Here is a 27759-nt window from a genome sequence, read left to right on the forward strand (position 1 = left end):
CTTATTCATTACAATTAATTTCTTTAAATATTACAATATAATAAAAGTATGAACTTTATAAATAAAATAAAAAGGTGAAATTATTTGGATTAAAGAAAAAAACGTGAAAAATGAAGAAAAAATAATCGGAAATGAAGATTTTTTCTAAGATTAATTGAAATTAAGGAATTTTTGTTAATAATATTTTGACATTATAGGAATGAAAGTAAAGTGAAGAGAAGAAGAGAAGGGACCCCGCTAAAAGTGGTAAAGAGGAGAGTTGAATGCGCGAAAGCAAAGGGAAGAAGAAGAAGGTGGCGAAGTTACAGGAGGAGGTGTTGAACAATGTCGCGTTCTTTCCAACAACCAATCGATTCGCATTCCACTTCTCACTTCGTCTTCCACCTCCACCACCTTCACCTTACGCACGCTTCCATCTTCTCCTTCCTGCTCCTCACGCCTCAACCACGCCGTCGCCATTCCCTTCCATACTCCTCTTTATGCTGCCTAAGCCCTCCGTCGCTTTCCGCTTTACACCTCAATAATGGTACGTCGCACTCCGTCGCTTTCCGCTTTCCTCATAATTTTGTATCACTCTAACTATTTCCTATTTATCATTCACTTTCTTGTTAACTTGTTATTCTGCTGCTGTTTGCGCGCCAAACAATATGCTAAATTCTTGTATTGTAACCTACGATGCACCGATAGTTCAACTTGTGTCACATATTCGTATCGATATTATAGATTGTAACACTATGAGCAAGAATTCAGTAATTGTTCTTGATGTGTATTCGAGGGACGGGTAATATGTAAACATTGCCTCGTATGTATTATTTAAAAATTTGCATTTAAGGACTTTATTAGATTTGTTTAACTCTTTCGTATATTGCATGCGTTCTGTGCTGGTTTTTGTATTGATAAGATGATGATTTCTTATCTCCATCTGCAGGGGACTCCGGTGAATATTACTGCGGGTTCTTTTGTCTGGGCTGAAGATCCAGAAGTATCTTGGATTGATGGACAGGTATCAAAAATCAAGGGAAATGATGTTGAAATTGACACAACCAATGGAAAGAAGGTTTGTGCTTATTTGCATTCTTGAATAACTTCCATAGGGTACTAAATAGCGAAACAGTTCACCTCGATTGCTTCTATTAGTTGATATAAAAGAGCGAATAGCAGTGATGAGAATGGTTAACTTCTCTGTTGTGCTCAGTCTATGTTTATTGCACTGTTAGTCTGTAGTTGTATCTGCACTGCAATTACACGCAGAAACAGAAAATAAAGTGAAAGCACTGAACCTTACGGAAGAGATTCGGCAATGAATATTCTTTATTTGTTCTTGATCTTCTCAGTTTTGGCTTGATCTTTAAATGACCATCAGGATCTGTGGAATGCTTTTTTTTTGTCAGAAATCAAACTCTACAAGGAGTACCGACCCCTTTACATGAGGAAAAAGAAAGAAACCATAAAATTTACAAGAGCTTGCAAGAACCCATAACAGACTCTAGAAAGACAAAAATATGCCCTTAGATTCTTCCTTAACTGCCCAATGTCTTCTGTCATTGCACAAAACCTCAAGAACAAAGCATACAAATCCAACCACAGTACCTTGTATCCTTTGAAGGCATGTCCCAGGATCTATGGAATGTTATTAATGTTTAACTTCCTGGAAATATTGTAAAAACTGTTGAACTTGTAAGCTAAATTATGGCCATTTCTCTTGTTTTCTTATCTTTTTTCTACTTTGATTGGGTTATCACCATTGGGGATTCTGTTCTGAAGTTAGACAAATAATTTTTTATTATACTCGTCCATTATTTTTTTATGCATTCCTTTGTGGCGAAATTGTCTTTTCTATTGCCTGTTTTGCTTGAAAAAAGGTGCAAAATATTGTAGTAAGGAAAAGAATCGTCACCCATGTTTTTATTTTGATTATTTCTATAGGTGCTCACAAAGTTATCAAAAATATATCCCAAAGATATGGAAGCTCCTGCGGGTGGAGTGGATGATATGACTAAGCTTTCCTATTTGCACGAGCCTGGAGTCCTTCAGAACTTAAAAATTAGATATGAATTGAATGAAATATATGTATGTCTCTCTCTTTCCTTTTATATGATAAAATCCAGCATTGTTTATTAGTCCAACAAGTTCTTACCTATTTTACTAATTGCCGTTGCAGACTTATACTGGTAATATTCTGATTGCAATAAATCCATTCCAAAGGCTACCTCATATTTATGATTCACACATGATGCAACAATACAAGGGAGCACCATTTGGAGAGTTAAGTCCTCATGTATTTGCCGTAGCTGATGTTGCATATAGGTAATCAAAACTCTTCTATTTATCCAAGTTCTGATGCTTTCACTGAACCAAATATATAGTCTGATGAATTCATTAAAACCAGGGCAATGATACACGAAGGAAAAAGCAATTCAATTTTGGTCAGTGGGGAAAGTGGAGCTGGTAAAACTGAAACTACAAAAATGCTTATGAGATATCTTGCCTTCTTAGGTGGTAGGGCTGCCACTGAAGGACGAACCGTTGAGCAACAAGTTCTTGAAGTATGATTGAACAGATTACCCTTTTTTTAAGTCTAATAATTCCTCATTATTTTATTTCAAGCTATGATATGGACCCTTTCTTTTTGTCTTGAACTTTGAATCATTTAAGACTTCTGTGTTAACTGATCTGAATGCAGTCAAATCCAGTTCTGGAAGCATTTGGCAATGCTAAAACTGTCAGGAATAACAATTCCAGGCAAGTCTTACAGCTGGGAAGTAAATAAGCTCTTGTTTTACTTCTCTGAGAAACCCTGATGTATAGATTAGTTTTGTTGTGTTTGTGACATGTGGGCAATAAAGGATTATTAGTGTTTCACTCTCCTCCATAACCTGATCTGATATAGTCTTCATTTTGTCTCATGGCAATCCCCCAGTTCTCTACTACATTACACTGCCAGAATATAAGACGCTAATAACAACAATTAACTTAATTTCTGTTTAACAATTTTGCTTTCCGTAATGAAACATTAACTGCCACATGATGCGTATTTAAGTTCAATTTCTTACCAATAATTTAGTTTTAAATTTTCCTTTTCTTAATTGTGCAGTCGTTTTGGTAAATTTGTTGAGATCCAATTTGACAAGAGTGGTAGAATCTCGGGAGCAGCTATTCGAACATACCTTTTGGAGAGATCTCGGGTTTGCAAGATTAGTGATCCTGAACGCAACTACCACTGCTTTTATTTTCTTTGTGCTGCACCACAGGAGGTTACTTGCTGCATTATTCACTTTTTGAGGGATTTGTTTTAATTATGTAAACTCATTGCAATGTTTGCTAACAGGAAATTGAGAAATACAAATTAGGAAATCCTAAAACGTTTCATTACCTGAACCAGTCAAAATGCTATGACCTGGCTGATATAAATGATTCTCGTGAGTATCTTGCTACCAGGAGAGCTATGGATATTGTTGGAATAAGCCAAAAAGAGCAGGTATTTCTTTTGCATGAGCATGAATTTAGCTTCTTTTTGTCTAGAAATGGAAAATTTATCCTCCCAGTTCTTACCTCTCCACTTCCCTTTCCGTTTTTCTGTAAGGAAGCAATTTTCAGAGTTGTTGCTGCGATTCTTCATATTGGGAATATTGAGTTTGCAAAAGGCAAGGAAATTGATTCATCAGTTCCAAAAGATGACAAAGCCAAATTCCACTTAGAAACTACTGCTGAGCTTCTTATGTATGTGTGCCACTGTATTGTCACTCTCCATACCCATATGATTTTGAACTGGCTTTAAGATGATTGCCATCATTGGATTTCCCACTTTATTAGGTGCAATGCTGGTTCCTTGGAAGATGCATTATGTAAGCGTGTCATGATCACCCCTGAGGAAGTTATAAAACGAAGCCTCGATCCCCAAAGTGCAGCAGTGAGCAGAGATGGCTTGGCAAAAACAATTTATTCTAGGCTCTTTGACTGGTAAGATGCTGAAAAATGAACCCATAAAATAGGTAAAGTATCTAGGATTCTGGTTTTGATCTTGGGTGCATTAATGTGGTGGTTAACAGGTTGGTGAACAAGATTAATAATTCAATTGGACAAGACTCCAGTTCTAAATCTTTGATTGGGGTGCTTGATATCTATGGTTTTGAAAGCTTTAAATCTAACAGGTAATATGTAGTTCAGAAGAAGAAATATGCCCATCTATACATGTACTTCACATTGTTGAAGAGAGAAATTCTATTATTTATTAAAATTAATTGGAAATCACAACTTTTGGTGGGTTCTACTTTTCATTCAATGAGTCTCTCTACAGATTTAGGAGTGGGACCATCTAAAACTGTGATTTTCAATCAATTCAACCCAATAATAAAAGAGTGTTGCTAACACTCCTCTTACTGAAAATGTTGAAAGCAACTACCTCTGCTTGTTTTCAATTTTTTGTAACTTATTTTCAGCCTATCATGCTCTGCAGTTTTGAGCAGTTCTGCATTAATTTCACAAACGAGAAGTTGCAGCAACATTTCAATCAGGCAACATCTCAGACCATGATAAGCACTTAAATTTTCTTATGACCATCTTTTCCCCGCTTAACATACTTTTTATGATGAATTACAGCACGTGTTTAAGATGGAGCAAGAAGAATACACGAAGGAGCAGATCAATTGGAGCTACATTGAATTTGTTGACAACCAAGATGTTTTGGACCTTATTGAAAAGGTCTTGCCGTATTTTTTTTTTTCACTCTTATATTCCGAAACTTAATGAAATAGAAAGCTATTGTTACTATACTTTTTGATACGCTTATTGCCTTATTAAATTCCATTCCACAATCTATTCCGAGGACAATGCATTTCCTTTAAATAATGAAATTCTGCTAAATCCCAATCGGCATAGATAAACTAAAGATTTACATCACAACTGGCAACATTTATAAAGGAGAAGCAACAGACGGGATGGGAGTGAGGGTGAACGTGAAAATAATTTTGGTTAAATGATTTGTGGCTTCTTTTGAACTGCAGCACAAGAGCCATATTGAGTATCTTTAAATTTACAATTAACTGCTGTTACTGATTGGTCTTTCACTTGGCTGTATTTTGGGTTATTTTACAGTCTGCCCAAATTCAATCCCTTTTTCAGGTTATCATTCCATTTTCTCTTTTTCTTTTTGTACTAATCTCTTACATTGTTTATCATTTGTACAGAAACCTGGAGGAATAATTGCACTCCTTGATGAAGCTTGGTAAATTATCGTTTTCTCCCTTGAATTTCTTCATTAAAGGATGGAGATTACCTTGCTAGTTAAATTTTATCCCTTTCCTTGTGGTGACACGAACCAGCTTTTGTCATATTGTTTTAAATCTAAACATCTTTGATACATTAATAACTTCTTCGTTCTAACTTCCCCCTCTTTTCTTGCAGTATGTTTCCAAAGTCCACACATGAAACATTTTCAAACAAACTTTATCAAACATTTAAGAATAACAAACGCTTTATTAAGCCAAAATTATCTCGAACAGATTTCACTATTTCTCATTATGCTGGCGAGGTATTATTTGATCCCATAGCACCGACTTCAGCCAAAAATGAGAAATCTTTGTTTATTCATTTCTACTGTCATAAATTTGCAGGTGCACTATCAGTCTGATCAGTTTCTGGACAAAAACAAAGATTATGTGGTTGCTGAGCATCAAGATTTATTGACTGCTTCCAAATGTCCATTTGTAGCAGGCCTTTTTCCTCTACTTCCAGAAGAGACATCCAAATCTTCTAAATTTTCTTCAATTGGTTCTCGATTTAAGGTGTCATTTTTTTCCTGGGCTTCATTGTTACACGTATGGATTTATTCAACAAAAAAAAAAGCATCACGCATTAACATGCACCCATGCCAGGGCTTACAAATTGAACTGTAATATTATAATCAGGAAGCTAACAAACCATGCTTTCATATCCTGAATGGTGCAGCTGCAACTACAGCAATTAATGGAAACACTAAGCTCTACAGAGCCTCATTACATTAGATGTGTGAAACCAAACAACCTCCTCAAGCCTGCAATTTTTGAGAATTCCAATATTATGCAGCAACTTCGCTGTGGTGTGAGTATAGTTTGAAAATATAACTTGATATTCCTCCTTTACTTCACTCTGTGTGATGGTTAGTACAAAAGTATGGCCCTGGTATCTTCGCATTTTCAACCTTTCTTCGGTGGTCTCTAATGCTTTCCCATACAGGGTGTTTTAGAGGCAATCAGAATCAGTTGTGCTGGCTACCCTACTCGCCGTGCTTTCTTTGAATTTATACACCGATTTTCCCTTCTTGCTCCAGAGATCACAGAAGCACAGTAAGAACACTTGTAATATCCTTTATGCAAAAGAAGAAAGTTTTATCTTTATAACCAACAGTTTGGTTCTAAATTTTTTGAGTGCTAAACTGCTGTTTTTTCACCTATGGGCAGTCATGATGAGAAGACTGTTTGTCAAAAGATTCTGGAAAAAGCACGGCTTAAAGGATATCAGGTACTTTAAAATGTTAAACTGGAGTCATTATTTCACTCTTGTTCTCTTTTTTAAATATCATCAAAGCTTGTATGACCTGAGCAACAACTACAATTCATGGATATGGTATCATTAATATATAGTACCTCTTTTTGGCTATAATTAAATAATGTCAACAATAGTATTGTGCATTTACATAACATGTATATATGTATATTGTTACGCTCCACTCCATTCAATGCCACAAAGTTCATTTGATTGGCTGTCAATTTTTTAGATTGGACAAACAAAGGTATTCCTAAGAGCAGGTCAGATGGCTGAACTAGATGCACAAAGAGCTCAAATGCTTGGTAATGCAGCAAAAACTATTCAACGGCGTATTCGAACCCATCAAGCTCGTAAACATTATCTTGCACTACGCAAGAAGACTACAATTGTGCAGTCTCTTTGGAGAGGTGAAATATTATAAAAAGGCATAGCCTAAATCATTTTTTAGTATAGGTCAATGTTGTATTGACTTCCCCAAATAGAATGGTGTGCCTAAGTTCCGAGGGACATCTTACTGCTTAATCAGTCTCCTTTCTCTACAGATTTTTCACATTCATGATATGTTTTGTAGGAAGACTTGCATTCAAATTCTATAAGAACTTGAGAAGGGAGGCAGCTGCAGTGAAAATTCAGAAGAATATACGCAGATATGAATCTAGGAAAACCTATACTAAACTCAAAGCATCAGTACTTACTGTGCAAACAGCTTTAAGGGCAATTGCTTCTCTCAAGGAGTTCAGATTTAGGAAACAGGCTAAGGCTTCCATCATTATTCAGGTCATAGTTGACTGCTATATGATTAGGAACATTGATAAGGGTTGTCAGTATTCAATATTTAAACTCTTGAAAAATTGCAGGCTCAGTGGCGGTGCCACAAATCTGCTTCATATTATAAGAAGCTCAAGAAAGGTTCAATTGTCACACAATGCCGATGGAGGGGTCTAATGGCCAGGAGAGAACTTAGGAAACTGAAAATGGTAATTTCTATATTTTTCCATTGTCTTTTTAACCATCCTGTCTTTTATCAGAATCCTGAGAAACAGGACAATGAAAACGCGAATGCATCCAACCTATATAACTGTCACAGAAGGCAAAATATAATATCTGATGTTTTCTGTTACAAAAACAAGTTTCATAACAGAAAGGTTTATAGTTTTATACAACGTTCATATATTTGTTTATCATTATTATTATCTTGATAAAGGGAAAACAAGATAAAAATTGTCCTCTATACAAATCGAAATTGGATTTTACCTTCATTTCTTAATATTAGAGCCAAAAATTTCATTCTTATTCTATTTTCTATTTTAACTTGTTATATCTTTAAATTGGATTTTACTAGTCATATCTTTAATGCGAAATATGTTGTAGACGTAAAATAAATCTTATACTGAACAGAATAAAAGAATATCCCATCCACATGAAGTGAAACTCATGTGATATTTCACGGGCACAATCCTTTTTCTATTTGGTAGTTTTATGAATGATAAAATGAAACCAATTAAGCTGCTCCTATATGACATTTTTTAATGTTAAAGTAGAACAAAGCCACAAACCTCACTGCATTATTCCTAATTCTTTTATATCTTTCTTTCTACCCTCAGTTAACATTCGTTTCCTTTTGCTAGGCTGCAAGAGAAACTGGTGCACTTAAAGAGGCAAAGGACAAGCTTGAAAAAAGAGTGGAGGAACTCACTTGGCGTCTTCAACTAGAGAAGAGTTTAAGGGTGAGATATACGCTTTGCAGATACATAAATTTTGGAAGATCAATTTCAGCATAAGAGACAGCCCTAAAGAAAACTATTTGGAATCCTGTAGAGCAACCTAGAAGAATCCAAAGCACAAGAGATAGCAAAACTGCAGAATTTACTGCAGGAGACGCAGAACAAAGTTGATGAAACCAATGCATTGCTTATAAAGGAGCGAGAGGCTGCAAGGAAAGCTATTGAAGAAGCACCTCCTGTTGTTCAAGAAACTCAGGTTATTGTTGAAGACACTCAGAAGATTGAATCACTATCATTGGAAATTGAGAGTCTAAAGGTAAGACAAATTGGTTTTACAACACTTAATCTCTGTTAGGCGACCCTAATTTCAACCATGCTTCTATTTCTGCATAAAATGCTTCTTAATAATAGTGAAATTTTGTGTAGAGAATGTATGCTTCAAGACACAACTAGTATCATTCGTAGAGTGGTTCATCAATTATTTTGCCTCTCTTACTACTTTTCATTTGTTGATCGGGACAAATTTTATAAAATAGAAAGAATGTGCATATTTTAGTGAGGGCCAGAAAAAATTTCAATAGGTGGATTATTCAGTGGGAAGATGCACTAAACCTAACTATACAAAATATCTAGTGTACTTGGAAAGAGAAACAACATTAAAAAGATGAACTGCACATAAAATGCTCTTATTTCCTAGAATGCTCCTATTTCCTACTGACATTATATAGACCAACTAGTAAGAGATAGATTCATAATTGATGCACATCAGATAGTTAATGTAAAAGACTAATCATCTTAGAAGTTTATAATATGTAAGAAAAGTATTAACTGAAATGTGTGTTTTGACCACACATGATTCTTTATTTATAATCAATAGTGCAACAATTAAGGGATCAAATAAGGAGTATAATCCCTAATTTTCAGCAATACAATATTTGCATATATCTTTCTAACACATTCCTTCAAGACCCTTTGAACTTCAAATGTAGACAATGCTTGCCAACTTCACCAATTGATCATGGAGGGTTTTATGCTGCATTGAAGCCCAATCATCCTAAAAGCTTTGGTTGTTAGACTCATGTAAATATTTTAATGGACATATTACTATACCAAGGAATATAAGTTTTGGAAAGTGTGTTTTTTAGGCCTAACTTGACTCTTATACGATCTTAGAAAGTGAGTTTTAGGCCTAATTAAATCTTATAAAATTGATTTGCAATGTGAGGTTTGCACCGGACTAGGAGCAGCCTTCACTCCATCAATATAGGCTCCGCACTTAATGAAGAGATTAAGATTGTTCCCCAGTATTATAATTTGGTCATATCTTTAGTTGATACGAAATCTCCAATAATAAGAATGATGTATTAAATGCTTATGCCTAAGGAGCATACTATCTTTTTAAGTTTATAGTAGTGGTAATTATGTTCTTTTATAATGGTTATCTCATCTAAATCGGGTTTATCTTCTCAGACCTCCCTTGAGTCAGAGAAGCAGAAAGTTGATGACTTTGAAATGAAATATAATGAGTCCCAAGCTTATTGTGAAGAAAAGAGTAAAATATTAGAAGACACGGAGAAGAAGGTTCGTCAGCTACAAGAATCCTTGACCAGGTAATATAAATAATGTAAAATAAGCTTAATGTCACTGTTCTCCCATGCTAATCAACAAGGAAAACTTTGGATTAGAGTGTACCTAATTCTTTTTGGAGTTTCTTTTTCATGAGAAGTATGATAATATTATTGGTATAGTGATCGAACATTATTCTTTCTTTCTCTTCGTCCTTGATAAAATTAATTATTAATATTATTGTTGTTACTACTATTTTTGATAAATTTATCACTACTTTCTAAAATCTTATCTTGAAAATTAATATATGAATGGTATCTACACTTAATTTGGTGAGATGAATGACCAAAATCTCATTTCTTTGATTAGACTAGAAGAGAAGATTGCTAATTCAGAATCAGAGAATCAAGTTCTACGTCAACAAGCTGTGTCAATGGCACCCAATAAGTTCCTCTCAGGACGCTCTAGATCTGTTATACAGGTACTCTTTGGAATGAATCTCAAACTTTATAGTAATATGAATGTAAAGTTCGGATATGACATTTTCTTGTCTCCATTTATAGCGACCGGATGGTGGACATATTGGAACGGAAGTAAAGCCAACTTCGGTAACTAAATTTATTTTAAATCTGTTACTTGTATCTTGGTTGTGTATTAGGATTAAATCTTTTGTTACTTGTCTTGGATATGTATGAGTATTTAACTTGTTTTCTTTTTCACTTGATAAACTAATCAGGATATGCATAGCACATCAATGAACCACAGGGAACAGACCGAAGTGGAGGATAAACCACAGAAATCACTCAATGAGAAACAACAGGAGAACCAAGAGTTGCTCATTAGATGCATTGCACAAAACCTAGGCTTTGCTGGGAATAGACCAGTTGCTGCTTGTATCGTATACAAATGCCTCTTGCATTGGAGATCATTTGAAGTGGACCGTACTAGCGTTTTTGATCGTCTAATCCAAACTATTGGTCACGCAGTTGAGGTGTAAAATGCTAAACTGGCGTGATAGTTCTCTTATTGTTTTCCCCTTTAGCATATTTATCATCACTAATAAGTTTTATTTGACCTCAGACGCAGGATAATAATGATGTCTTGGCTTATTGGTTATCCAATTCCTCTACACTTGTCTTGTTACTACAGCGCACACTAAAGGCAAGTGGTGCGGCTGGAATGGCTCCTCAACGTCGTCGATCTTCATCAGGGAGTCTGTTCGGGAGGGTGACACATGTAAATACAACTTCTTATTTAAACGGATTGAGTCCAGTTGAGAAACTTTCCATCTTTTGACAAGTAAAGTCTTTTTACTTTTGTTTCAGAGTTTCCGTGGAACTCCAGCTGGAGTCACCCTTCCCCTAATCAATGGTAGCATGAGCGGTGTAGATACGTTAAAAGTTGAAGCCAAGTACCCTGCTCTCCTTTTCAAACAGCAGCTTACAGCTTATGTGGAAAAGATATATGGAATGATTAGAGATAACTTGAAGAAAGAAATTTCTCCCCTGCTTGGATTATGCATCCAGGTATAACAATTTCTTCATTACTACTAAGTAAATTTATAAAGCTTTTCCTTTTCTGCATTGCCTTTTAAATTCACTGATTCAATATGTACTGTTTGAACATCATATAGGCACCCAGAACATCTAGAGCGAGCTTGGTGAAGGGATCATCACGTTCGGTTGCAAACACTGAAGCCCAGAAAGCTTTGATTGCTCACTGGCAGGGGATAGTTAAGAGCCTTGGGAACTTCTTAAATACTTTGAAAGAAAATCATGTTAGTCCAACCTCGTTTGACTTTGTCCCTTTATCTTCTTTTTTAATTGGTGCTTTCTCACAACAAATTTTGCTAGCAATGGTAGTTCTGTCTCTTCGCTTAGAAATTTGAATGTCAAATTAAATACATTCTTATAATTTATAATGAAATACATGATCTCCTTTTTGTCTCCAAAATTAGTCATCATTTTTTTTTTTCTAATTTCAAATAGGCTTAAAAATGTTTATTTAATGTAAAATAAGTAAGTTTTGATTTGGATCTCTATAAAAGTATTGTCTTCGATCTTTCTTTTTCTAAAATAAAATTACTATTCTTTATCCCTAATATTGATATTAAGATAAATAACATTTATTTTAGAGATTTTTGCAAAAAAAAAATCAAAGCTTCGCATATCAACATTATATCATATGAGGGTCACTTAGGTGATCACTTGACTTTTCAACCAACACATAACAGTAGGGGGGAAAATCAATTATTATTTTTTTTTAATTTTAGAGTGATAAAAAATAAAGAAATTATTTTAAGAATAAAAAATAGAAAACTTTTATTTTACGTAGATTAAAAACATATTTATGCCTTTCAAATATTATATAAAATGGAGCTAGTAGTATACATCGGAAGTGTGCTACATGATTTTGTGATACTCAAGGAGGTAAATGTATTTTATCTTCCATTAGTTTGTGTTCATCTTTTCTTTGGTGAGCTATTATTATGCATGTATTATTTAGTATTGTTGGAGTAAAATATGTTCGTTCAGCTTAATCCATTCTCTGCTTCATTTTGGCAGGTTCCCCCGTTTTTGGTTCGTAAGGTGTTCACTCAAATATTTTCTTTCATCAATGTCCAACTTTTCAACAGGTTATTTTTTTCGACTTCCGTTGTATTGTGGTCATTTTGGTTCTAGAAATTTAATTCTCATTTTTATAATCTCGCATCCTCATTTTTCTTGTAGTCTTCTTCTAAGACGGGAGTGCTGCTCATTTAGTAATGGAGAATATGTGAAATCTGGTTTGGGGGAATTGGAGGATTGGTGCTGTGGCGCCACTGATGAGGTGCTCTACTTTACAGTGCTGTTATACATTGCCATTCTTTCTTTTAGGAAGGTATAAAAACTAACCTCGCCCCTCTCCCTTCTCTCTCGGGGATGCAGTACTGTGGTTCGGCATGGGATGAGCTCAGACATATAAGACAGGCTATTGGATTTTTGGTATCTATCTTGCCTGTATCCATCTGCATGGTCTTGTTGTAATGGTCAGATAGTAAATTTTAAAAACTGGTGTTCCCTGCCAATAATTTAGGTCATACATCAGAAACCAAGGAAAACGCTGAATGAAATAAGTCATGACCTGTGCCCAGTAAGTGAAAGCATCTTTCACTTTCTACTTAAAAATTCACTTTCTCGAATACTTAACATTCTTCACTATTTTTACAGGTCCTCAGCATACAGCAGCTATATCGGATTAGCACCATGTACTGGGATGACAAATATGGCACACATAGCGTATCCGCTGATGTATGTATTTACATTAAACTATTACTCAAACTATATTTAAAATCGTCTATGCCAGAAAGCCATGAGACCTTCATATCGAAGACGTGCAGAAAAACTATGCTGAGCTTTGCCGTATCTATGTTTTCTTCTAGGTTATATCCAATATGAGAGTGTTGATGACTGAAGATTCTAATAACGCAGTTAGTAATTCTTTCCTGTTGGATGATGATTCAAGGTAAGCCCAGTATTGTTCAATCATGAAATAATAGTTATTCAGATTTTCATTTTGTTTTTTAAACGCTTATTAATGTTTTATTTGACTCACATTTAATGTTCCATGTTACCAACAATTCTCATAATTAGTTTAAACTAAAGTTATGACTAAGTGCAAAATAAATATGACAACTGATAGAACCTTGTGGCGCCTCCAAGGGCTTAGCTTGGCAAGAGCATTGCAGTGTGCTCCCTTCAAAATTCTACTCAGATATCAATTGATAGGCTGTAGTTAATTATGACATTCCAAACTAATGAATTAAACCCTCTACAAAATGTTCGGGCTACCTGTTGAGTTTTATATCACGTCCCTTTCCAGAATATAAAATTCACCCAGTAGAGTCTAAACTACAATTTATGGCTGTTCATTGATTGGAGAGAAGCCATAGGTGTATTTAATTTTTACTGAATAAAATTTTGATTTCAGTGAATATGGTAGAATAAGGCCAAAACTCTATATTAAAGGCTTCTAGTTATTATATTAAATTTTGTATTGTCATTCACCGTGTGGAAGCATATGCTTTGCAGCATTCCGTTCTCTGTTGATGACTTAGCAAAGTCGAAGGAACTGATCGATGTCTCTGATTTAGAGCCCCCACCACTATTACATGAAAACACTGGCTTTAGTTTTCTGTTGCCACGCCCAGACGGACAGATTTCCTAGCAGAATTGACCGAATGCCACTCTTACCATTGTCCAGACATCAAATCATATTTAGTTAGAGTTTCTTACGGAGAAACTGATCTTTTTTTCTGCTTTCGTCTGCACAAAGAATATTGTATTCATAAGAAATTTATCTCTTGGTAGTTTGAAAAGGGGATTTTCTGGGTGGGAGTCAAAAGCATAAAAGTCCTTTTCCATAAAAATTTCCCCATCCTTTTTATCCACATTTCTCATTCACTGGTACCTTCTTTTTCATAGGATAAGATTTTGTACTTGAAGGATAGGAATTTTACCAACACAATACATTGTTTATGGACTTTATAGATTTACTTACTTTTTCATTTTATTTTATTACTTTCGAGTTCTATTTTAACCTGTTACTGTTACAATAAATTTTGATGTTCTTTTAATAATAAGCCAAGAATAAGGGCCCAGATTAGTTCATGACATTACAAGTATCGATAATTTTATTTAATATGATTTTTTAATGTTCGCTTAGACTTTGATTTTTTGAAAATTTATTTACTGTAATATTTTCTAATAAAAATGAACGACTTTACGGAACTACAAATTAAGGTTAAAAAACGGGTGAGTGACGAATACTTATAATTTTACAATAATCTAAAGAGGTCACTATCTGTCTATCACATCTCGCAATATCTTGTTATTCTTATATATAATTAGGCCTTTTCCATTTTATTTCCTTTATGCTTTTTCACTTGTTTACTTTTAAAAAATAGGCATGGATTAAGAAATATAATTAACGTTTTTATCATGTAATGATTGAACTTTCTAATATGACAGACATTAACCATTACTTCTCCTATGTGATATAAATGTTAAATTTTAAAATAAGCATAGAGGAGAACATGATTAAGAAAATAAAATTAGCATTAGCTCGAAGTTTTAAATAAACACATAATGTTTGTATAAAAATAGATAAACTGGAAACACACGGGAGAACATGATATTATTATACGCATGCAATTATGTAAAAATAACATTATCAGCATTGCTGTTCACTTCGAGTACGAGAACTCGGACACATTTGAAGAATCACGTTTTCTTTAACACAAAACAGCAATTTAAAAAAAGAAAAACAGCATTTAAAAACCTTATATATCTCCCCCATCCCCTAGAATTTTTAGTACTCATAATCACATTCTTACATTTAAATGTAATGATAACAACTTTTTATCTATTTTTTTCTCATTCTTTTCACAGCTCCAAACTAGAAAAGATAAAATTTCTTATTTTTTTACTCTTGCATTTTTGTCCATCCAAACAACATTTCTATTTTAATTTATTTTTCTACTATTATTTATATCCTTATTTTTTACTTCTCCATTTCACTATTAATTTAAACAAAGCATTACCTTACTCGGTTTAAATTTTTTATACAAAATTTTATAAATTTTTTTAAAAAATTAAAATAAAATTGAAAAAAATAATCCAAAACACCCTTAATCTTTAAAGAGACGAGTGTATGAGTAACAACAAATGCTTACCCTTACTTTCATACTTAGCACTAAAGGACCCCAAAAAGGATTGGGGTTTTAACTAGTATTCATACTAGAAGTTCCACAAGATCCCAAATCTGTACCACCAGCATTTCTTCTAGGAAAAGACTGGAGAACATATAAAAAGGGAATATTTTTCATTGTTTTGATAACACAGCAACCTACCAGCATGTACACCACCGAATCTATAAGAGAAGTGCAGGTCCTACTATGGCTAGACTTCAAAACGAACTACTATGCTAAAAGCTTAAGACCCGTTTACTTCTGTTTTCATCCTCTGTTCCATGTTTAATTTACAAAACTGCCGTTGTTTTCACAGTTTTCTGTAGAAAGCTTTCATAACAGGAAACAAATTGAAATTATGCCGACAGTTTTGTAAATTAAAAGTAAAAACATAAAATGAAAATAGAAAGAAGTAAATAAGCCCCTAAATTTGTCTTGTTTCATGTCGTCACGACGCACAGGATGCGTTTGGCCAAGATGGTAGAAAGTAAGGAACTATTTTGCTAGATTCCCAAGAAATGGAACCTCCTCGACCCTGATAATTAACAATTTCCACCGTTTTGGTCTCTAAATCACACAGCAAAATGTTCCACCCTGACCTTATGAAGACAGATGTAGAATTCCGTGGAAGGAATGACAGTAGCTGGGTTTCTTTAGAATGTGTGCTTAAAGATGGCATCTGCTTCCATAATACTTTAAAATTTAATCTCCACCTCAGAACCCACTTGTACTTCAGACGAATACAGTTGCAGTAGATGGATGAGTTGTTGGGTTCTGGTTCCTTCTCAAGCATCCATATCTCCACACCAATGTTATTGCTCTGACCATACTGCAAAACCCCATCCGATGACTCCCCAAGAACAGATTCCTCATGCTCACGTGTTAACGCGCCCATTGGTAGTCTAATCAAAGCTATATACCTGTCTCCAAGACGAGGATCATAAATGGCAAGTTTTCCCCATATTGCAAACCAGTGTACAACCCCTCCAACCACCATGCCTGCTGTCCTTGGCCGCAATGCAAAAGATGTTGAGCACATCAGAGTGGATTGCTTCCATTTTCCAGTCTTTGATGAGTACGTCTCAATTGAGACAGTATTGCGTTCCTTAAGCTTGCATTCACATCTTGCACGGATCACCTTGTAGCATGCCTCACCATCAAGACATTCCTCAACAATCAATGCCATGCACAGAACTTTATAGAACTGCTGAGGTTCTGGGAGTTGATACTTTTGCTTGGAGACGGTATTGTACACATAATATGTCTTTGGATGCAAGCCAGAAAGAATAATGCCATTGGAACTATCAACGAAATACCCACAACGTTTGAGGATTCCAGAGTGTTTCAAATCATCACCCTCTCCACAAGTGGACAAGAACGGAAGGGCAGGCTCCCAACGAGGGCGACGGTAGCCGTCCCTAGGTCTTCCAAGATATAAAAAGTTGCATACAAAAAACCCCACAAGTCTGAAACTTTGTCCCCATCGTCTGGTGTAGCCTTGACGAAAAGAAGGACTGGATATTACTCGCAGCCATATTTTTGATACAATAATTAATTTGTACACAGTTGATGGTGGTATCCGAAGTAGGATCTCATGCAGGATGTCATCACAATTAAGTGCAGAGCCATTAACACTGATTCGTTTCATCTTCTCCATTCTTGTCAGTCAAGTTATATCCTGCTAGGCACAAACTAACAGCATTTTCAGAAGAGCCAAAGAGAAGAACAGATATCTATTAACTGATAATGGGATACATAAGTTCATTCATTGATGATAAAATGATAAAAATCAAATAAAATAACCGCATGTTCATCATTGGTCTAGATTTTGCAACAGATGTCAAATTCAAAACCATTTCATTCGGACTCCAGATATCAGAGGAAAACCCACGAATTAACATCGCACTTTTTGTTTCCTGAAAGTTAAAAGTGAAACATATTCATGATATTCAACTCATTCTTCTACTTTTCTGAGGTTGATAAGTTACTAACATAACATGCAGGAGGTCATTTCCTAATCAACAAAAACTAATCAAAAGTCCATTTCGTTTGATGAAACCCACATGCATTTGCATAAAAAATTTGAACAGTAAATCCATCCCTTCTGCGAATAAATAAAATCTAAAACGGAAACTGAATAGCGCAGGATAATTGCATGCAAAGATTGTTCGAAACTTACAAGAAACGGAAATGGAAATTGGATTCACTCACCCATCAAATTTTGGGTTTCAAACCAGAGTGCTTGCCCTTGTCGTTTGATTTGATCGATGAAGTTAAAACAAAGGAAGAACATTTTATCAGACAAAAATCACTTTTATTGGTTGGGCTTTCACTCTTAATGGGTTGGGTTAAATTGTGGATCTGTCTTGCAAGGTTCTCTCGTCAACACAATGACCATTGTATTCTGCACCCCTTGTTTTAAAGCTGCACAACCATGGAGGTAATGAAATGTCAAAAATATCATCGTTCAGTTTTGTACATACCCTATTGGATGACAATCTCGTCACCCGAAACCTATTTTGAAATTTTGTGTACATTCTAAAATATACTTGGTGGAGAATGGATTAATTTATAATTTAACTCAATAAAACATAATTAAAGTGATTTTGTTTGGATTCACCATTCTCAGTTGGGTAATTGAATTGACTAATTAAAAAAATACTTCTTCAAAAATTAAAAATCAGAAAAAAAAATGAACTATACATCAAGATTTACAACCATATAATTTAAGTTGAATTGGAGTTGTAACATAAATTGCAAGTAATTCATAAAATTGTATTATATTTCCCTGAGAAATCTGCCCCTTTATAAATAGGACCTCTAATCATGGCATTCCTAATCTTCCTTTTCTTTCTTCATCTTGAGTTGAGTTGGTGGAAGAAGATCATGAGGTTCTTGAGGTGCAAGATCAAGAATCTTCTTCTGGGGACTGAGTTGTTATTGGAGCCATGGCCAAATATAATAGCAGAACATCATCGGAGACAGCAAGAAACCTGAGTAAATCAATGTTCATAGTGCACTAGGCAAGTCTGATGCTTGGCTTTTCATATATGTTGTAAAATAAGGATGAGTATCATTTTCTGTTGTATCCATATAATTCAACATATATGTATTTATCTACATGTACTATCATCTTTTCTTCTCTTCCTGTTATAACTTGTTTGAAGTTCTTGTGTTTAACTTTGTTTCTGATGTTCAATGTGAAATACTGCATGTTAGAGCAAAATCATGGTGGATTCATGGTTTGGTGTTAATTATCTATGTATCCTCATAATTTTAATGAGAAATAATACTAAATAGGTTGCCTACAAAAATTCAGTGTCATTTATTTATTCAGTGTTAACTGATTATGGATTAATATTATTTTTTACTCATTTGATCTTTTATTTCTAAACTTAGTTGTTCCATTTTATTTTATTTTACTTTTTATTGTTCAATTTTCTTTTTTCCTTTACTTTTTATTCTTCAATTTCCTTTTCTATCTCTTTTATTTCTTTCCTCTTATTCACCTTTGTCACTCCCCTCCCAATATATAACCAATTTATATTAATATATAATATAAAAAATGTAAACTATTTCCTCCATCTCCGTGTGTATGAAACAATTTAATCATAATAACTCTTTAATTCTCTGTAAGTTTTATTCTTATTGAATCTAATAAAAAGTATTAAACATACTATCACAATATTCAATAAAAACTCAAAATTGTTTTGATAGTTAAAAATGAAATCCAAACCCACCTATTACCATCCAAATTTCAATTCATTTACATTTCAAAGTTCAAAATGTCATCATCTAAAAACTTATAAGAAAAATGTTCAGTAATTTTGGATAAAATTCATTAAATATGCGTATAAATGATTTACAGCAGTCAAAATTATTTTGTGTCCGTATAAGCTGGGGATGTGAGAAAGGAGGTTAAAATGACTTGGTTGATTGAAAAAATAAAATAAAAATTTTATAATACAACTTCCATTTTTATTTAATATCTTAAAACAAATTTTAAAATTTACATTCACTCATAAAGTGTAATTTGACTATATATCTAAGCAATATAAAACATACAAACTCTCAAGTTAAAAAATAAAGGAACATAAGACTATTATTATATATTTATAATAGGCTTGAGAAACTTTATTAAAATAAGATTAATTTTTATATAAGATTAAAAAAACCTTTAATGAAAAGAAAGAAAGAAAAATATGAAAAAGTTGAAAATAAAAATAAAATGTTTAAAAAATAAAGACATATACTTAATTAGATTAACAAGACAATTAATTATGTTTTTAAATTCATGTCATTATATTGCTAACGATTTATCAATATACTTAATAATGTAGTTAATATAATAGGTTATGGTTGATTTATTTTACATTTTGATTTGACATAGTGGTTTTGGCACTTGGGTTTTACTTGTATATTATATTTGAGCAACTATACTGTGCACGAATGGATGGTCTTCTTTCTTAATTAATATCTTCCATAAGATGATTTACCTTTTACATATATTATTAAATGTGCTCCTTGAAACGCAAAAAAAAAACTAAGAAGGTACAAATATGTTTATTTATAAAGTAAATTGTTTCCTAGTGTCAAGCTTTTAGGATAAGATTATTTTGTCAACTCTTCCCTCCATTTGTCCATTTCAATCAGTTTCATTATTAAATATTAATTAATTAATTAACTTCTTAACTATTTAGTTAATGTGTTATTCACTTTGTTCCACATGAGAAAAATCATGTCCACTAAAATGTGAAGTATCATATTACACATAAACAAGATGGTCTAGAATATTATACTATATCTGATCGAAATGCTCTAAACAGTGCATCATATATAATCAAAACATTTTAAGACATACAATTGAATAGTACTTCAACTCTTAAAGTCGAGAACATCTTGACAACCTAACCTAAAGTGAAGGTCTCTTAAACATGAGTTTTGCAGATAATTTGTATTCGATGTTACACTAATACATAGATAACTGTGGTATCTGTGTTCATTTGGATTCATCAACAAGAGAGTTCAACACATCTCTATAAATAGATTTATTAATGTCAAGTCAATATATATTTAATTACATTTATTATTCTTAATTATAGAATATCATATACTAACTAGAACTTTTGATGACCTTTCCAAAGACCGAAATTCAAGACCTATTTGAAATCCGACAATGACAAAACCCAAACATTGAGGATGAGACATTACCGATCCATATAAAAAGAATTACTATATTAAAATTAATAAAATAGTCTAATCGATAAACAAAATAAGGCTAATGATTTTAAATAAAAATTGGAATCAAATTTATATATTTTTTAAAATATTATAACTAAATTGAAATTTTTTAATAAATAAAAGGGATAAAATTAAACTAAAGATAATTATTTAAATTTTCAACATAAATTAGTTATTAAAAAAATTAATAAATAACAAAAAAATATGTACCCATTTAAATAGTTTATTTGCATACTTGTTCTCATATTTCATTACAAATATTCACTTCATGTATTATTTTTACGCTATTATTTGACATGAAAATTGTGTTTGTTTAATAGCATAATAATTAATACGTACTAACAACATAAAAATTCTTATAATATTATAATTTAATGGTAAAAATTACTTTAAAGTTGTGTTAAAGATGAATTTTAATTAATTATATCTGTTGATGCATATCTATTAAACTCTTCGTAATGTGCTAAACATGCAAATTTCATGAGACAAAATTCAATGGTCAAATTTTATCTTTGATTAAACCATGTTTCTATTCATTGAGTAAAAAGAGCCTATTTTTTTCAAAATTTATGGCTAGAATAAGAAAAAAAAGTAATGAAACAAAATATGAATAACGGAATAGAATATCTAAATTGATAATAAACTCATATTTTTAAATTAATCTTCCATAGGTTTCTATGATATTAACCCTCAGATAAGAAATAAAAAAGGTATTTTTTTTATATATTTTAAGGTGATTTTTCTAAAAGTTAAAAGAAAATAGTTTTAATAATATTAGTGAATATTTTTTTCGAACTTCTATTTATTTTCCATTCATTGTTTTGTTTTGACTTGAAGTGGGAGTAGTTTGAAAGTGTTTAATTAATAAAAATAACCAAATCACTTTGGAAGTGTTTGTCTCACTAAAGTTTAATTATAGATAATATTGTATGAATTAGTCCAATATATGATTTTGTAGTGAGAATTCCACTACCACTTCACTCATGTTCACCCTATTAGGGTTATACTTTTTCATAATAATATTCTTTTTGTAAAACATTTTATATTTAAAAAGTCACTAAAACTAGTTAAAGCAAGTAAAGTCATATTTACCTATATATATATACACGGGTATAAATAGGTCCTTTTTTTATATTATTTTATATTCATCAATTACTCTAACAGATTATTTTAATAAACACTTCTACTTCAATATAAAATTTACAAGAGTTAATTTATCAACTATTTTTATATAAAAAAAAAAAAAACACTTACTAAGCTAGGTTGTTAATCTTACCAAACATTCAGTGACCCACCACAATAAACGACAAATGTAAGAAGAAATATTCTTCCTGCACCCCAATGTAACTCCATAATTTAAAAATATTCAAATTATATTTTAATATTTTTAATAATTTTTTTAAATTTTAAAATGTAGAATTTGAAGAGTTCGCAGATTATATAATCAAGAAATTAAAATTTGTTAATGTTTATATTCTGAAATTCTTTTTTATTTTGAATTGTATAATCTGAAATATAAATTTTAAATTGCACATTTTAAAATACAAAATTTGTAATTTAGAACGTGAACTTCAAAATATAAAATTTGCATTTCCCAATGTGCAATTCAAAATTTGTATTCTAAATTATACAATCCAAAATAAATAAATAAAAGGATAGAATTCAAAATGGATAATTTGGGTACTTTTGAAAGTATAGGGGTGTAGGAAGAAATCCCCATGTAACAATTAACCCTCTAAAACATAATCATACTCATGTCCACAGACACGATAACTCAATGAACAACAAGTTTCTGTAAAATGAAGTTTAACCACGTATAGCTATTACGTCTGATTTAAATAGAATAAGGTCATCCTCTCAAAAATAACAATAATATTACAACAAAACCTCTGCTAGAACATAGACAAAAATTCCCTACATACATTTTTCACAAAAACAACGTTACATGTGTAATCTGAAAAAGGGAATAGATTATCGACCATAGTTTACATCACTCACCACTTCTTACTGTCACAGTCAACATAGGAAACACGAGTTGCTGCTCCAAGCAATGTCACGTTCATCAAACCCTTTAAGAAATGATCGGATAGCAAGATGTTCCGATGCGTATGTCATGAAAGAAGCCAGTATTATGCCACCAACAACCATCAAACCTAACCTGTTAAAAATAAATATGTAAGTGTAATTTCAATCAAATATCTCATAATAAGTCTCAGCTTTTAGTTCCAAAAACTACTTCTACATCCATTCAAAGTTTGAGAAGGCATTCTAGAAGGTTTTGTTGACTTTCCACCCACCACAAATAATTGATGGTGCTCCCAATGTAATGTGTGGTGATGTAGGGAAAAAGGTCAAGACAAGATTCTAACAAGAATTAGAGAATGACAGGGAAAAAGAGTCAAACACAGAAAATTGGAAGTTATTTTATGGTCTCTTTGGATGAAAGAAGAAAAAAAAGAGATAACACGGAAAATAAGATAACAAGGCGTTTCCCTTTTGTCTGATTGAAGAAAAGAGAAAAGTTTACTTTTAGAAACAAAAGTTCAAAACTTTCTCATTTTCTCTTCAGTTCAAAATTGACCGAGTCAATGATACCAAAGACATGCCACTGGAAGAAAGCTAAGTTTCACGAACAAGAAAAAACGTTTTAGAAGTATTTTAACCAGACTTGCCATAACTATATTGGAAAACAAGTTACCTTACAAACAAGGCAGTTATTCCAAAAAGACAAGGCAAAGATGGAGCTGCAATGGCCAACAAAGCCATCCCTAAACCATAGTACCATGTAGTAATATCACAAGATGACACGGGTCGCTGATGACCTGTAAATAAAGAGAGAATATAGGTTCAATAAAAATATTATAACAGAGAAAAGTATCTCAGTATCACAATTAAATGAAAAACAGAACCACAAAAGATGCTTCACTCTTGAAGAACATACGTTTTTCAGAATCATGGTTGGACGACCCAGGATCTGACAAGGAGGATGCTACTCGTGATCCCACTATTTTTCCCCACTGATAAATCAAACGGAGATAACCTCCAAATAATATAAAGAAAATTGTGTATGTCCACTCATACATCAAAAGCAATCCAGTCCATGGCATCACTTGCCGAGGAACAATCAAGAGTGATAATCCTAGAGACACCACTGCAACCATAAAACAGACACAGACAGAAAGACCACCCAAATAAGCAGGAACCTTGTTCTGAGCACCATGTAAGAGCTGCAAGATACCATAGAAACAAATCTTAGTATGTTAAAAGCACACATAAATCTAAGCATTAAGTTCAACCTTCCTCTCATTTGAAGCCATAACATGACCAGGTCATTTGATGATATGGATAATCAGTCATATAGACGTAGCTCCCTGAGCAGGAAAGAATGTCGGAGTTGGTGCCAGGGACTTGGGAGGAAGCCCCACACGAAGGGGCAATGTGTTTGTCTTTCATCAAATGATTTCACATGTGAGGTCCTTTGAATGACAAGATCCAAATCCCCACCCAGAAGACAGAAGAGAAAACCAACCTGATGGATTGAATTAGTCGTTGATGTCGAAATACTAGTATAAATAAGTGGCCCGCTTGATCTAATCCTATAATAAAGGTGTCTGGCTTGATCACATAGCGAGCTTCTACAAAATGAACTGAAGTGCCCTTGATTCTACAGAAAATACAATGTTATGAGACTTACATAAAGCTGTGCGAGCTTAATGCTTAGAGATTGGACAAGAATATCAATCCATTATAGCTTACCTTCATAAATGAATGATAGCATAAGAAAAGTAAGGCACATAAAGGTAGCAAAAAGAGAAATTTCACAAGAAAACTGTCTTTAGGATTTTGCCCCCCTCCAGTTCCAGGAAGGGATTCCTCAAGCTGTTCCCTTACATCCTAAAGCATACCACCAAGGTTAGAATAAACAAGTCAGTATACTTCTTATAACAAGCTTCAACTGGACAGTCGTAATTACTTAGACAAAATGTGGTCTTTATAATTATGACAATGAGAATTTTTTTTATAATATAACATCAGAACGAAAAATGATAATTGACTTGCAAATTTACCTGCCACACATCAACAGGTTTCAAAAGCCAAGAAGTCCACCAGTCCCAAGGCTTAAGGGGGCCCAGTGTATAGTGAATCACACGGAGTTCATTTTCGTCTACCATCCACTGGATAGATCAGCACGAAAGTTGGAATGTTAGGTAATAGAATTGAAAGATGAAATACAGATTAATGCTCAGAAAAATACATGTTGTAAAAGAACTTCTACATAATACTAACTTACCCCAATGCCAAAAAGGCTCCTCACTATACGAAGCTATGGGGGAGGGTCATTGAACATGATCCGAAAATAGGACTTAATGAAACAAAAATCTTAACAAGAGACTACTGATTTCTAAATGAAATAATTTTCACACGCCTATCACTACTTTTAAAAATAAGTGACAACATTTCAGAGTTGATTGCAAGCAAAAGTGTCTACAAACCACACATGCCTAAAAAGTAAGCTTCTAACATAAAGAGACAAGAAGAAAACGCTAAGTGGATACCAAACCGATCATCACCTTGAGTCCTTGACCCATTAATAAGCTCAGATTAACATGTGCTGATTCTTATGTTGGTTTTCCATTGGGAAAGAGCCCAACGTACTTTTGCCTACAAGCAACTAATTATTACTTTATTGTTTGCTTGCATGAGAATTTGTGCTAGTGGAAAACCAAAAAACTGTAGAACTGCTACATAGCCAACAGTGAATTTTTTATTATATAGAAGCACTAAATAAATCCTTGGTCAACATTAATATAGGTCACTTGAATGCTATAACCTATTCCAATGATCACAAAAAATATCTGCTGAAAAGAAAGCACATATAAAACAAATCACAGCTGGACAGGCATGAAAGTGTAGTACTCTATCAGACAGGATAATCATTTATTTGTGCAATTAAACCTAGTAAATCTTCCATCTCAACTAAACTCATATGAGCAGATCCAGCATAATTAAGCTAAAATAGGGAATATATCTCCAATGCCTCACTGACTCTAACTACTCATTATCCCCACGTTACCTATATTCTAGTACCTTATTAGCAAGCATGTAAAGACCGACATCAGCATTATACAGTGTGGATAGTCGCTCCATTTCAGGAACTGGTCTGGAATTCAACACCTCAGGACTCAAATTCGGCTCAAAAACATGTGCATTGGGAAATCCAGAGAAATATGAATTGAGAAAACCTTGATCGCCTGCCAAAAGGAGAAAAACAGATGAAAACCATTGTTAAAAAGTTATCTGGTTTAAATTATATCGAGCAATATAGCAATTAAAAAAAATAATTCAAAAGAACAGAGTAATTGAATATAAAACTACCAAGAAATTGTTCTCACCTCCAGTGTAAGATGCAGTAGTTTTTATTTTGCTTATCATGTCATTAAAAACAGTTTGAGATGGCTCCACCACCATGACTCCCGAATTCAACCTCTCAGAATGCTTTAAATTTGCACAAAATTTCACACACTTGAAAAGATCGTCAATACTTTTAACCACAATAGTGTCCGCGTCAAGGTAAACAACTGCACATTCACATTCAGAACATAAACAGCCAATAAGCCACACACTGTACCCCTTATAAGAGAGAAAGCTTAAAACCAAAAGCCTAAACTGTATCTTCAAGTTTCAATTGATTCAAAAGCAACTAACAACTAACTGAAAAATAAAAGAAGACTTTAACTAAATGCAAGAGCATATTAAATACTCCCATTTCAAAAGCAAGAATTTAATTAGAACAACAACTTTAAAAATCATACTTGAGATGATTTTTCATTGATTGATAATCTAATAGTCTTTATTCAAGAAGTGCATGAAAATTAAACTCCCAACCTAAATGAGAATTATAAAGTCCATCCTTATTTCCACACTAAGACGATATACGCACACAAAAGGCCCAAAGAAAAATGTTACCTTTCTTGTAATCAGTCATGTTAAATATTTTTAGTTTTGTATAGACACCCCAAAATCTCTTTGGACGCACTCGATTAGGATTCGCCAGCAAACTAATCAACTCCACTATCCACCCGTCAGCCTTCAACAAATTCAAACACAAATCCACCAAATCAACAGTTAAAATCACAAACCACACAAAAGTAAGGTGTCAACAGAAAGATAAAGTTAAAAATTTCAAATCTTGTGGAAGACCCATTAAGAAGAAGATGATGATATACCCGGAGAAGGCTTTTGGCATAATCAGAGACACCATCGGAGACCAAGACCACCATGTCCTTGCTGGATCCAGTGTTACGTATTGATTTTCCCAGAACTCGAACACCCAACAAGAATTCGTCTCCGTACAAAAGAGTGACGTATGCTTCATCCGTTCTCTTGGTCTTGGATCCTACACACCCTTGGAATTGACCACAAACAAAAACTATGCAAATGATCGAACATAACCACCATGCAACACTATTTGGTTTCATTATAACTCGAATCCGATTCGCCACCGCCTTCTCTCTTTCTCTGTTGGGCTCTGACTTGAATTTATTGTCGCGGGTTACACAATGATTGAAAGTTGAATTGAATTTTCCAGCTCTGCTTTTCTCCGTCGTCTCTGACCCGAACTCTGGCTGTCTCCTCTGGCTGCGTGCTTGCGACTTCTGATCTGCTGCTGTGTGTTCCACGGCAAAACGCTGCCTCCCCCTCTATCATTTTCGAGGAAACCAAGAATAAATCACAATAATCCTCAAAAGCCTTATTCTTTTCTATTCTTTTAGCCTTCTTTTGTTCAAATATCTGAGGTACGAGAAAAAAATGGAAAGTAAATTAAAGAGAAAATAAAAAAGATTTTAAACTTTTGTTTTTCAAAATTAAGTCCTTTTTATTTTCTTTATAACTAAGAAAATATAGTTAAGAAAACTAAAAAAAAAATAGATTGTTATATGTATTTTTTTTTTCTAAATGTAATTCAGTTGACGA

The 27759-nt window shown here is 33.3% G+C and overlaps 3 protein-coding genes across 9 annotated transcripts; 1 reads left to right on the forward strand and 2 right to left on the reverse strand.

Moving 5' to 3' along the window:
- The first annotated feature begins 220 nt into the window (after window positions 1–220).
- On the forward strand, window positions 221–14371 carry LOC137831813 (myosin-11-like). Of its 3 annotated transcripts, XM_068639639.1 has the most exons (38): window positions 221–526; window positions 929–1057; window positions 1927–2070; window positions 2162–2307; window positions 2390–2546; window positions 2684–2742; window positions 3095–3254; window positions 3329–3478; window positions 3584–3720; window positions 3814–3960; window positions 4050–4151; window positions 4457–4514; window positions 4600–4701; window positions 5187–5224; window positions 5404–5530; window positions 5613–5783; window positions 5947–6078; window positions 6214–6323; window positions 6438–6498; window positions 6755–6932; window positions 7097–7302; window positions 7383–7502; window positions 8154–8252; window positions 8344–8565; window positions 9720–9859; window positions 10185–10296; window positions 10379–10423; window positions 10552–10806; window positions 10896–11051; window positions 11141–11341; window positions 11449–11592; window positions 12380–12450; window positions 12545–12644; window positions 12743–12799; window positions 12891–12947; window positions 13025–13105; window positions 13237–13319; window positions 13886–14371. In XM_068639639.1, exons 1-38 carry the CDS (start codon window positions 524–526, stop codon window positions 14019–14021), a joined length of 4596 nt encoding a protein of 1531 aa, XP_068495740.1. In that variant the 5' UTR covers window positions 221–523; the 3' UTR covers window positions 14022–14371. The 3 variants fall into 3 exon arrangements, with proteins under 3 accessions (XP_068495740.1, XP_068495741.1, XP_068495739.1); XM_068639640.1 differs by lacking the exon at window positions 5947–6078 and having other exon boundaries at window positions 237–526; XM_068639638.1 differs by lacking the exon at window positions 221–526 and having other exon boundaries at window positions 902–1057.
- Window positions 14372–15542: 1171 nt separating this feature from the next.
- Window positions 15543–18005, reverse strand: LOC137831814 (F-box protein At5g03970-like). Of its 5 annotated transcripts, none has more exons than XM_068639643.1 (3): window positions 17755–18005; window positions 17347–17459; window positions 15543–17221 (listed from the first exon to the last, which is right to left on the reverse strand). In XM_068639643.1, exon 3 carries the CDS (start codon window positions 17198–17200, stop codon window positions 15992–15994), a length of 1209 nt encoding a protein of 402 aa, XP_068495744.1. In that variant the 5' UTR covers window positions 17201–17221; window positions 17347–17459; window positions 17755–18005; the 3' UTR covers window positions 15543–15991. The 5 variants fall into 5 exon arrangements, with proteins under 5 accessions (XP_068495744.1, XP_068495745.1, XP_068495742.1 ...); XM_068639644.1 differs by having other exon boundaries at window positions 17723–17828; XM_068639641.1 differs by lacking the exon at window positions 17347–17459 and having other exon boundaries at window positions 17755–17889.
- Window positions 18006–22573: 4568 nt separating this feature from the next.
- LOC137831815 (inositol phosphorylceramide glucuronosyltransferase 1-like) lies at window positions 22574–27585 on the reverse strand. Its single transcript, XM_068639646.1, has 10 exons — window positions 27012–27585; window positions 26752–26872; window positions 26178–26363; window positions 25873–26036; window positions 24852–24959; window positions 24541–24678; window positions 24314–24448; window positions 23726–24011; window positions 23483–23606; window positions 22574–22942 (listed from the first exon to the last, which is right to left on the reverse strand). Exons 1-10 carry the CDS (start codon window positions 27261–27263, stop codon window positions 22801–22803), a joined length of 1656 nt encoding a protein of 551 aa, XP_068495747.1. The 5' UTR covers window positions 27264–27585; the 3' UTR covers window positions 22574–22800.
- Between the last annotated feature and the right edge of the window lie 174 nt (window positions 27586–27759).

This window comes from Phaseolus vulgaris, chromosome 6, assembly GCF_000499845.2.
Source record: "Phaseolus vulgaris cultivar G19833 chromosome 6, P. vulgaris v2.0, whole genome shotgun sequence".
In the NCBI taxonomy this organism is placed as follows: Eukaryota; Viridiplantae; Streptophyta; class Magnoliopsida; order Fabales; family Fabaceae; genus Phaseolus; species Phaseolus vulgaris.

Excerpts from the sequence above, each read along its gene's own strand:
- LOC137831815 (XM_068639646.1), bottom strand. The coding sequence starts at position 27,263 with ATGAAACCAAATAGTGTTGCATGGTGGTTATGTTCGATCATTTGCATA. Across the intron at positions 24,449-24,540 it reads GCTATCATTCATTTATGAAG|AATCAAGGGCACTTCAGTTC; the intron begins GTAAGCTATAAT and ends TATTTTCTGTAG. Across the intron at positions 22,943-23,482 it reads ATAACTGCCTTGTTTGTAAG|GTTAGGTTTGATGGTTGTTG; the intron begins GTAACTTGTTTT and ends TATTTTTAACAG.
- LOC137831814 (XM_068639643.1), bottom strand. The coding sequence starts at position 17,200 with ATGGAGAAGATGAAACGAATCAGTGTTAATGGCTCTGCACTTAATTGT.
- LOC137831813 (XM_068639638.1), top strand. The coding sequence starts at position 902 with ATGATGATTTCTTATCTCCATCTGCAGGGGACTCCGGTGAATATTACT. Across the intron at positions 10,807-10,895 it reads CTATTGGTCACGCAGTTGAG|ACGCAGGATAATAATGATGT; the intron begins GTGTAAAATGCT and ends ATTTGACCTCAG. Across the intron at positions 12,451-12,544 it reads AATGTCCAACTTTTCAACAG|TCTTCTTCTAAGACGGGAGT; the intron begins GTTATTTTTTTC and ends TTTTTCTTGTAG.